A 10,954-nucleotide genomic window follows, 5' to 3' on the forward strand; every position below is an offset into this window, starting at 1 on the left:
GCAGCTGGGTACAAGGCTGCACCTTGGCCAAATTGGCACAGGGCTGCTTCCGTGGCCCAGAAGTTGAGACTCATTGCTGCTCCTGCCACTGCCGACTCCCACCCCAGTCACGCTGCTACAGAGTAACGCTGCACTGCCAGCAGCATGAGGAGTATCAATTGGGGGTGGATAGAAGGGGAAGCATGCTGCCTTTACCACCTCCCACCCACAAGGTGCTCATGCAGGGGGCCTGTGGCTCTATCCTGCTGCCATGGCCTGGCCATTCCCCTCAGGCTGCTCACGTTGCCCCCATCACTTCCCCTCCAGGGTACAGCTGCAGCCTGGCATGCAAGCGGCTGGCTGTGGGAGGAGGTGAGGGCAGCGCAGCTCCTCCATCTGATACTCCTCATGCTGCTGGCGGCACAGTGTTATTCCATGGAGGTGCAGCTGATGCAAGGGACCTGATGGTGGCAACAGCAGCAGCAGCAAGTCTCACTGCCCTGCTCCGCCTTCCTGTGTGGAGTTCTGCCTGCTTGGCCATGGAGGCAGCATGGTGCCCGTCTGGCCAGGCTGCAGCCCTGTGTCTCATTGTGGGTGCAGAGATCTGAGAGGAAGGTGGGGGGAAAGGACCCTCCTGTACCCATCTGACGCATCACCTATGGTGCCCGACACCTCTCTGGGAGTGTACGCAGAGGCAGGGAACTGGCCCCTCCACCAGCCCTCCCCAGACCAGCTGCCCATGGCTGTCCTACTCCCTGGCTGGGGCCCACAGCAGTGTATTCCCATCCCAGCCCCTGCATACCACAGCAGCTGGACAGCTCTCCCCTCCCCGCCAGCCCCAACGCTACTCCAATCCCTCCCTTACAGGGGGTTCAGTGTGAGCTGCTGCTTCTACGTCTCCCCCCAACCCCTCTGAAGGCTTACTTTCAGGCAGCTGGGGGAGCTGTGTCATACATGTGGCACCCAATGTGTCCAATCAGTGTCCTCCTGCTTTGCCTAGTCCCAAACAGGTTCTCGCACACTGGAACTCTACTAGCCTGCAAGGGGAAACCCGCATTTTCTGCGCTTTTCCCTTTTAAAGGAGAAAATCCATGCTTTTCCGCAGCAAATGGAAAACCTGAATCCCAGCTGATATGTTTACACTGTATAAAATTGAACTTGAAAAAGTGGGCGTAACTAAGAAAAATCGCTTATTTTCCCTCTACCCAAGTTGATACCTACAAATAAAAAGCTTTAACACTTGTTGCCCTTATAAAATTCCATAGGAGGATCAAAAAACAATTGAGAAAGGGACCCAAAATTTAGTTAACCCCCCCAAAAATAAAATAAAAGCCCTAGCAATTTTGTCTTGATATTTTTACTGAACACACAAATTCTGCAAGTACAAAAGTAAAGATAGTCATATGTCTGATTAGAGGTCAGTCCCATGTATAAAAGTGAAATGCATTTTTTATGGTTCCTTTGAAGAGAAAAGGAAGGCAAACTTGTAATGAGTGGAGTCTCCACTAATCAGGGCTCCCTTCCTGACCTGTACTTACACCTTTAAAATAGTAGAATAAGGTGCACAGCTAATTTCTTCACAAAATCAACAGATACTCTTGTATTCGTGTGTAGCTGAAGATGGCCTTACACCTTCAGGGGTACCTCCTTGGCTTGAAACTGAGAATCCATGTGTATTTCCATAATGGCATTTTAAATAATTTGTTAGAGAGAGTAAATAAAAAATATGATTTAAGAGTTCACATAATTTTTTTTTTAATTGCAAAAACAAAGCACATGTTGCTAGGCCTTCACTTCTGTCCAATTATATTCTTATAGCACTAAACCGGATTTTTTTTTTTTTTTTTTTTTTACTTGTTACTTGGTTGTGAGAACTTTGAAATTTGTATTCCAATGTTCTCATATTAAGTCTGACAATTAAAATGTTCGTCCATGCAGGAAAAGACAGGCTTATGGCATCATGAACATCACTACATTGAGACCACAACGATTTAAACAAAACAACCAAAGCAATCTTTTAACACACTAAACGTCTATGTTTCAAGAAAGCCAAAATGCTTCAAGAAGGCCATACTTTCCATCACATTTTTGCAGTTTGAAAACAATTAAATTTGTGTTTTTAAATCAGTTAGATGCTTTCTAAATCTCATGTAAGCTTTGGAGCCCACAGTTAGGCTCCAATATTTGAAAAGCTTGGCCAAATGCATATAAAAAACAATTAATAACTTTTTAATGCAAATCTTTTTTTTTTTTTCTGATTTTCCATGTGACAAATATTATGCCATGCAAATCTGGTCCTCAGCAGGAAGCAATGGTATGTTCTTAACTCAAGTTGCTAACTAAAAGTACAATGTTAATGAAGGCAAGGCAATATGTAGTTTCCAGTTACGACAGAGCTTATGGAATCAGCAATATAAATACAATATTAATCACTAATGTGACAGACACTTGGGACATGTTTAACCGAAGGCACAAATTAACTAAACTTGATATGACTATCTGGACAAGTGAGGTTAAGATCCCGTTGAGAGGTTTGCAAAATGTGATGCTTTGAAAGTTAAGGCCCTTTGATAGTTCTGTAAACTTCAGCAGTCCCACCAGAAAACGCATAATTTACTTTGCTGAAAAAGTTAATTTACAGTTGCAATAAGGCTATTTCAGCTCTACTTGCTATCCGCACCTACAGCTCAGTCTCTCCATGCATCTAAGCAGCTGCTGGAGGAAGAGGAAGGGCGGGGGGAAAAAAAAGGTAATTTTGTGTGTCACAGGTGCCATTTAAACATTTTCCATTGATGGCTCAGGAGATTACCAAGAACATAGGGTGGATTTTTCTCCTTGGACCCACATTATTGAGCAAGCAGATGTGTGTTATTTAGCAGGTGTGTGTTATTTGCATACGCAAGAGGAATAAATGCACAGTCCTGCTGCACCCCTTGCAATTGCCATGTACAAAAGTTTGTGCAACATGTATGTACAGGTATAAATATCCTTTTTTTAAAAATCTCTTTGTCAAGGCCAGATCAGTTCCAAATTCGAAGTCCAATAGTCAAGTTCCAAAATTTGACTGAGCAGAAGTCCACTGTCAAGACTGGGTGGCTCTGCCACAGGGCAAATATCCTCCCCTCCCAGACCTGCTGGTTTTGGGCTTCAAATACTCTTCCCAATCCAGAAATGGACTTCCCAGATACGGGCAGGCCTCCTACATAGAAGCCCCAGGCCCAGAGGCCTTGGGGTTCAGATGCTTCCTGCCTGGTTTGGCTTTGGCCAAAATACATACATTGGTGTCTGCGTACATGCATATCCATCTAGTTCAGTGGTTCCCAAACGCTGACAGATTGTGCATCAAACTTAATTACCACGAGCAAATTTTTGTCAGATAATTATAATAAATCTGTTAACGTGTACCACTGACAGGTTGTCTGTGTACCACAGATTGGGAACCACTGATCTAGTTAGTCTATACAGTACAAATCTTCCCTGCCTTCCACCTGGGCTGAGCTGGTCACCCAGACCACAAACCACCCTTGTGAATGCGGAGACTAGGGGTCCTCAACTTTGGGAGACTCGAGACACCATGGGAACGTGCCAGGTCTAAGCATTCACTTTTTCCTGGACACTGAATAATCTGAGCGTGAGGCGGCCAAGGACTGGGAGCAGGGCAGGTCTGCAGGGGTTTTACCCCGCGGGTGCCCACACAAAGTCAACCAGGCTCACCCACCTGGCCGTGCCCTCATCGTGTGACCACGCTCTTGCAAGCATCCCTGGCTGAGGATCCCTGCTCCAGGCCCTGGGGCAAGTTCAAGTCCAGCTGCCCCATGGGCATGATGATGGACCACGTCCTGCCCACAGCACGGAATCCCCAGCACAGCTGTCCCCACACCCCTGCCAGGAGCGTCGTGGGGGCCTGGACGCTGGGGGGCGGGGCCAACCCGCCGGAACGTACCATCTCTATGATCTTCGTCTTCCTGCCCGTCCGCTTCTTGACGGCGAAGATGTACTGCGCCAGCACCACCCCGCCCAGCAGGGCGCACACGCTGGCGCTGGCCACCGCTCCCATCTTGGCCACCGCGGCCCGGTCCATGCTGAGGGCGGAAGTGGTAGCGTCCGCTCTCCCCCTCCCCCACCTGTTCCAGGCCTCGGCACCGCTCCTCGCCTATGAGTTCTGCGCATGCGCAGACAGCGGTCCCAGGTCTCCCCGCACTCGTAGCAGCCCCAGGCGGGGACAGGGTTGTGAGTAGGACGAACAAAGCTCTTCCGGCGCTACCATGAGGAAGAGGGAGGTGGGGGGAAGGATAATCATTGGGAAGGAACATTTGGAAGGCGGAGTATTTTTTCCAGCGTATTTCCGCCAGGGCTTGTTCGCGATGTCCTTACACGGGAAGCTGTAGGATAAACAGCTCGGGTTGCAATAGGGCAGTTCCTCCCTCTCCCTCCAGTGACATGGTACAACCCAACCCCCACCCCCGCGGCCGTACAACGGCGTTGCCAAACTACATCTCTCGTGGTGCCCCGCGCGCTACCGTTTCTGCTTCCGCTTCCGTCCTCTGAAGCGCGGGGACGAGTTGGTTATTGAAGTGCTATGACAACGGTCCCCAAGATGGCGGCGCGGGGTCGTGGGCGCCTGTAACCTCCTCCTGCGCCGCGGCAGCAACCACCAAGCCGGGGCGGGGCTCGCCGCTGCCTCACGGGCTGCCCGGGACATGCCCGCCTGGGCCGGCGGGTGGGTCCTTGCCGGGGCCGGGGGCTGGGTCCCGGGACCCGGGTGACAGCAGCAGGGACTTGCCCCTGGTCGGGGACCGGAGCCTGAGGCTCCTCTCGCAGCACTGCCTGAGCCCGCGCTTTGCCGCAGCGCCCGCGCACCTCATCGGCTCCTGCCTGCGTCGGGTCGCCGCCCTCCTCGCAGCCTTGTTTTCAGCCCCGCCATGAGTCCTGCACGGCAGCCGCAGGTCGTGGGAAAGCCGATTTGTGTCCTACCCCGCCCGGCGTCACCCCAGCATCCCCTTCGATGCGATTATTTGCTGGAGCTTGATGCTAATCCCTTTACGTCTCATTTGTAGAAAGGAGCTGCCGTTTGGAAACGGAGACCGCTCTGATGGTTGTTGTGGGGTGAGGACCTTGCGGCGAAGGGACCTTATTCCCAAAGGTAATGATGGTGCGGCAGGGCTGTCAAATTCATTCAGCCTTTGCAGGCTGGGCGAGTGCTGCAGGGCTGGCCCGCGGGGCAGGTCAGGCTTGTGCACACCCCCTTTCCTTGATTTGCAAGGCTGCTGCCCCTGTAAGGTGACGGTTTAACACAGGGGTGTCAAACACATGGCCCCTGGGTGGAGGGAGACCCACAGGCAGGGCCTGGAACATGCACCATGACGTCTGCTCTGGCTGGTCTGTGATCTACATACCCCCATCTGGACTATGCCTACCCCAGCAGATCTGGGACTCTTCCTCCACTATATGAGTTCCAGTGCCTGCACCAACCGGTCTGGGATCTGCGCTGCATGTGGCACAGATCCCAGAGCTGCCAGAAAAGGGGTCTGTGTGGCACAGTCTGGCTGGGGACACGTAGTAGGGATCCTAGAGCAGCTGCAGGCTGTGCCTGCCTTTGCCAGACTGCTCCATGCATGGTGCTTGCTCCAGCTGGTCTGGGACCCATGCCACATGCAGTGTTTGTTTCAGTACTTGCTGGGGCAAGTGACGTGTAGTGGAGTCCCAGAGCTGCTGGGGTGGGTGCAGTCCAGCCAGGGTTATGTAGCACAGATCCCGAACCAGCCAGAGCAGCTGTCATGGTGCATGTCCCAGGCCTTGCCTGTGGGTGTCTCTTCACACCCAGGGGCCATATGTTTGACACCCGTGTGTTGGATTATCACCTTTTTAAGGTAACAGCAGCCTTGCCCAGTCTGTGTCTAAGTTCTAATGGCTTCCAAGTTTAACTACTTTCTGAGTAAACGATACAAGGGGTCCAATTAACTTTCAAGAGTCCTTGGAAAATAAATACCTATTTCATGGGGAAAAATGGGGAGATGTTTTTTGCTAGTGATGTTCAGGTCCTGAAAGAGGTGCTTTATGTTGTACTATACAATGTGGTATTGCTTTTTATAAAAATTCCACAAAGACTGTAAAGTCCTCTGTGTCTTCATGTAATAATGCTATGAAAATGGTCAAGCTGTAGAAGTCCTTAGAATGGAAGTAACAGAACTTTTATTCCTAAATCTTGCTCTTCAGATTGCATCTGGACTTCATCCCATTATGCAGTCTTATAACCAGGTATCCTGGTTTTCTTTGTTTAAAATTGCAGATTCTCTGATAAAAAATCCAGATTCCCATGTTCTACCCCCTATCCCCAGGAGTGTGTGCGGTGGCAGGGAGACAGACCTCTCCACAATGAGCCGCCTGCACCCCTATCTCACTCCTCAGCTAGGCCCTGTGGTCGTACATTCCCAATTCAGGTCCCAGCCCTGCCCAACTTCCTTCCTCCCTCCTTATGAGGGCCTCAGTTTCCCCCCCTTACCTGGTAGTAACTTCAGGAGCTGCGCTCCATGCTGCCTGGCTGCCACGTGCATGTGTGTGCACAGATATGCACATGGTACCCCCTGCCTGATCACTCTCCTCCCTTGTAGGCTGGAACTCTACCAGCCTGGGAAAGCCTGCTGTTTCCCACACGTTTCTCCTTTTAAAAGAAAAAATCTGCATTTTTCTCTTTAAAAGGAGAAAATACATGTTTTTCTATGGTGAATGGAAAGCTGAGATTCCTGCTTATAACATGGTACGGATAGCTGTTGGAGCAGCATGTTTAGCTTATGTTGTTTTGGAAATATATGCATAACCTCAATTATTTAGAATGTGATTTACACTGTCATTTTTTAAATTGTTCACTAAACAAATAAATATAAACATTTAAAAGCAAAAATATTTTAGTTTAACATTTGCCACAAAAGGAAATATTGCTTGTATAACTTGATATATAAAACATGGATTTTATCACAGAGTTGATTCTTCCTTTTAGAGTGAAGAAGAATGTCTTTATTTAAAGCCCGAGATTGGTGGTCCACAACACTTGGAGAAAAAGAAGAATTTGATCAAGGATGTTTATGTGTAGCTGATGTTGACAATAGTGGCAGTGGACAAGGTAAAAACATATTCTCAGCTGGCATTCCGGTCTTACTGGTGATTTACAACTGCAGTTTGCATTTATGCTATCACTATATACTGAATGCTCATTAATCAAAGTAGAGAGAAGCTATTTCTTTTGTTTATTTCTGAGTGCTTTTGAGGTCATCCAGTTCCACTGGCTGTAGAATTGCAGTCTATTAGGTGGGTGCCTCTCAATGGTAAGCATGTTAAATATTGTTCAGCGGATCTTCCCAGAAATTTCTCATTGGTTTCCAAGTGTGAGACTTGACCTGTGAAGCACTAAATGTTTTGGGATCTAGTTGCTTGAAATTACCTTCCCATGACATACTGCCATATTTCTAATCAGCAGAGGCTCTTGAGTTTGGTTTGGGTTGCATCGCTATTAGACAAGGCAAATGATTTGGTTTGTTTTGGTTTGTTTAAAATTCATCTCAGCTTGTTGACTTCTGGGCATGCTAGCTAGATAGATATTGACTGAGGCAATTAAGTTTGGAATTTGTCTAGTGAGGAGGTACAGCTTGTTGGGGAAAGTGGTTTCTACTGGTCACGTTACTAAAGGTTTAAATGGCATGTGCTTTGGTGGGAAAGGCAGGTTTCAGGCAATATTTTTCTTCCTTTTCTATAATAGCATATTAAAGATGAGTAGCTTTTGATATTTATTGACTTTTTGTTTTGAATTCCATAACAAATGAAATATACAGGAATCTAATTACCTGCAGTTGTACATCTGGAAGGAAAAAAATATTTTCTTTTTTTTGTGAAATTTCTGTAGTGTGCATGCAAATAGGATAGCTTTGGATTTTTAAGGGTTAATGGTAATATTAAAGCTATTTTCTTGATAGGCTAAAGTCAAGCTGAGATGACTATTATTGAGAACTTGCCATAGAAACAGATGAGGCAGAAAAAATTCTGAGTAGGGAATTGCAGCATGGAAGCCCTTTGCCACAGAAGAGGTGGGGAAATAGGCAGCCTTCTTTTCACAGATGTACCAATTGTACAGGGTACCAATTCACAAGTGAGGAAAAAGCTGATAAAAAGCTGACTGTCTCCATTCGGAAACAGTTGTCTTCCAGCTACACCTACTTGGCTTGTAGGCAAGTTTGGCCACCATCATAGGTAGCACATTCACGTCTGGAGGAAATAATTGTTGATGTCTTCTCTGGGGAGTTGAAGTTTTTTCATTATTTGTGTTACTTTAAACAAATACAGTTAAATAAGCATCTGGCAGCATAGTGATAAAATATGTTGTGATAATCATGACTTTAAAAATGGTGAACTGGATCTAGTCCTGATATAATTTGGCACAGTTTCCTTGGAAGTCAATGATTGTTTTAAGGCAATAAAGCATAGAATGGTCTAATTCCAACCTTAAGTGTTGAAACCATCAGATTTCAACTTTTCATTTGGGAAGTATGTAAAAAGTTTTATAAGTCAATATTCTGTTGCTTGTTTGATTTGAAAAAAAACAACCCAACATTCAAAATCATGATAGGGGCTGCCAAACATTTGGAGGAACTGGTTACAGCCAGAAAAGAGATTTGAGGTATTTGAATTTCTAGAATCCTGCCTGCATTGTGGTGTTACCCTGATCTAGCTTGTCTTTGCTTCGTTACTGAAAAATTAAGGAAAACAATTAACTAGGTTGTAAAACAACAGTAGGATTATGTGTAAACACCCCATTGCTGAATGAGTATACTTCTAAGAACACTTTCAGTAAGCTTAATTCCGTTAATTAGTTTCCTTGTCTGTCTTGTAGCCTTCTTCTTTACTCTTTGGCAATTTTTCTACAGATAAAATAATCGTGGGCAGTTATATGGGATTTCTTCGAATCTTTAATCCTCATCCTGTAAAACCTGGAGATGGAATGCAAGCTGAAGATTTGCTTCTGGAAGTGCAATTGCGAGAGCCAGTACTACAGGTGGAAGTAGGAAAATTTGTTTCGTAAGTAAACAGACCTTGCTGTTGGTAATGACTGCACTAATTAGCAAGTTTTATGTAACTGTTATCATTTGAACCACAGTCACCTCCCTAAAGATCAGGCATATTACTTTTGGTAAGTGTCTAGGGCTTAGATAACATCTACCGTATTTGAATCAACTGCTACTCCTTGGCCCAGCAGTGTTCTGCTTTGTCAACTGAAAAATAAAAATAAAATTTCCCAAGTTCTGAATTACACATGGCTTTGAATTATTAAATCTTTTAGTAACACTTTTTCTATTTATTAATTTAGTTTTGTGAGCATGTTAAAAACTTACAAATGTATTTGTTCTGAGGTTGCATACTAACATTGTGTAAAGATACTTTTTCAAAGAAACGAAGCAAAGTTTTCAAACAGTAGCTCTGCAACCTCTTTTATGTACTGTAAACTAATTAAAGAGTAAGCCATATCAGTCTTCCATACTTTTTTTAAACTGTGTTCTCCTAAAGGTACTACCCAGATATAAGAGTGTGTCTTATCATATGGGAGCCATTTTAAGGTGCCTGTTGTAATAAAGGGTAAGAGCTCTTTGCTGTGCATGGAATTTTGGGTATCTAGGCCCATGATTTTTTTAGCTAGGTTGCTGTGACATCCTGGGGTGTTTTGAGATGCTTTCAAGGGTATGCAGGATGCTGCACAAGGTTAGAACTATTAGGTATGCAAGTATGCTTCACAAGGTGCACCCAGAGATTTCAAATAGGAATCCATCGTGTTAAAAATATTTTGACCTGTTCTGTTTTTTTGGAGTTCTTTGTACCAAACTGCTTTATTTTTCCACGATCAAAAAAACAAGTAAAAACTAACAGCTCACATTTTCTGAGGACAGCTTTGAGTCTGGAAGGCTGAAAACCACAAATCTAGGTATTGAGGAGAATGGGCACAGAATACAAAATATTTTGAGTACTACTATCCCTTTCCCTTTGGAAACCAGTAACATTAACGTTAGTTTTTATTGGGTAAGGGGCTGTATGGTGAATCAGAAAAAGCTTGTTCATTTCACATGCTCAAAGCTGTCAGAATGTCCCTCAGGACTCTGCTTGGAACTTGGCAGCCCACAGCTGCCAAATTTAACTTCAAACATATTAGTTTAACAGTATTGTGTTCTGCTGGGATTTGGCATTTGAGAATTTTGGAGACTGACCCAAGGCCTGTGTCATTGGGAGTCTTTGGATTGTTATTTGGATTAGCCCCTTATTCCTGTAGTTTACAAGAAATTAACATGCAATTTTTTTTCTCTGCCAGTGGTACCGAACTACTTCATCTAGCTGTGCTGCACTGCAGGAAACTCTGTGTATATGCTGTCTCAGGTAATAATAATAAAAAAATAGCTGACAATATCTCTCTGCAGGGGGAGGGAGTGCCAGTTTTATGTTTAGCTGTTTGTCCTCTCTAGGCATTTGCTGGAACATTTTTGTGGTAGTTTGACTTTAGTGCAGATTTGTTTTTGAAGAACTATCCCTTCAGGCTGGACTGATGTTTTTTTCCCCTCTTACACAGTCTCAGTCCTTCTTTCTCATACAGTAATAATTGTGTAGAAAATTAACCCTGCAGCTAATGCAGAGTAGGTACTTTGATCAGTGTTTGTAGAATTGCACTGATGATTTTTAGGCTGCACTTTTCCAGGAGATGCATTAATGTTGCCTTTGTAATATTCACAGTTCAGAGAGTGATAGTGCAGGTCTCCTGGTGTAAGCAGTAACTGTACAGCTGACCCGTTCGTTGCAGGTTGTTATAGAATCTACTGCACACATTGCTGCTCAAAGAGTTACATTTACATAAAGCATGTTGAAGTTTTTATATAAAATTTACAAACAAATTCTCAACCTGGAAGGATGTGGGCAGTGGGGTTCCGCAGGGCTCGGTCCTCGGGCC

The 10,954-nt window shown here is 45.4% G+C and overlaps 2 protein-coding genes and 1 long non-coding RNA gene across 11 annotated transcripts in view; 1 reads left to right on the top strand and 2 right to left on the bottom strand.

Annotated features, from left to right (window-relative positions):
* NT5C3A (5'-nucleotidase, cytosolic IIIA) overlaps nucleotides 1-4,139 on the bottom strand; it is a 45,596-nt gene extending 41,457 nt beyond the window's left edge. Inside the window, exon 1 of one of the 2 annotated variants that reach the window (XM_019538419.1) lies at nucleotides 3,923-4,139. Coding sequence is in view for 1 of the 2 variants with exons in the window: in XM_019538398.1 (XP_019393943.1) it covers nucleotides 3,923-4,060 (138 nt within the window). In the remaining variant the exon portion in view is untranslated. The remainder of the gene's footprint in view (nucleotides 1-3,922) is intronic. The other variant, XM_019538398.1, reaches the window with a different exon arrangement.
* Nucleotides 4,140-4,523: 384 nt separating this feature from the next.
* The window catches only part of BBS9 (Bardet-Biedl syndrome 9), a 479,447-nt gene continuing 473,016 nt past the window's right edge, over nucleotides 4,524-10,954 (top strand). For 5 of the 8 annotated variants that reach the window (XR_002101810.1, XM_019538430.1, XM_019538471.1 and 2 more), the window contains exons 1-5: nucleotides 4,526-4,699; nucleotides 5,037-5,122; nucleotides 6,977-7,099; nucleotides 8,895-9,045; nucleotides 10,325-10,389. Coding sequence is in view for 7 of the 8 variants with exons in the window: in XM_019538430.1 (XP_019393975.1) it covers nucleotides 6,988-7,099; nucleotides 8,895-9,045; nucleotides 10,325-10,389 (328 nt within the window). In the remaining variant the exon portion in view is untranslated. Of the gene's footprint in view, nucleotides 4,700-5,036; nucleotides 5,123-6,976; nucleotides 7,100-7,946; nucleotides 8,058-8,894; nucleotides 9,046-10,324; nucleotides 10,390-10,954 lie in introns of those variants that run through there. The other 3 variants (XM_019538477.1, XM_019538448.1, XM_019538454.1) reach the window with 3 other exon arrangements.
* The window catches only part of LOC109312453, a 20,269-nt gene continuing 14,096 nt past the window's right edge, over nucleotides 4,782-10,954 (bottom strand). Inside the window, exon 3 of the long non-coding RNA XR_002101822.1 lies at nucleotides 4,782-4,791. This is a non-coding gene — a long non-coding RNA (uncharacterized LOC109312453). The remainder of the gene's footprint in view (nucleotides 4,792-10,954) is intronic.

The sequence above is a fragment of the Crocodylus porosus genome, unplaced genomic scaffold (genome assembly GCF_001723895.1).
Source record: "Crocodylus porosus isolate Cpor-Errol unplaced genomic scaffold, CroPor_comp1, whole genome shotgun sequence".
Classification (NCBI taxonomy): Eukaryota; Metazoa; Chordata; order Crocodylia; family Crocodylidae; genus Crocodylus; species Crocodylus porosus.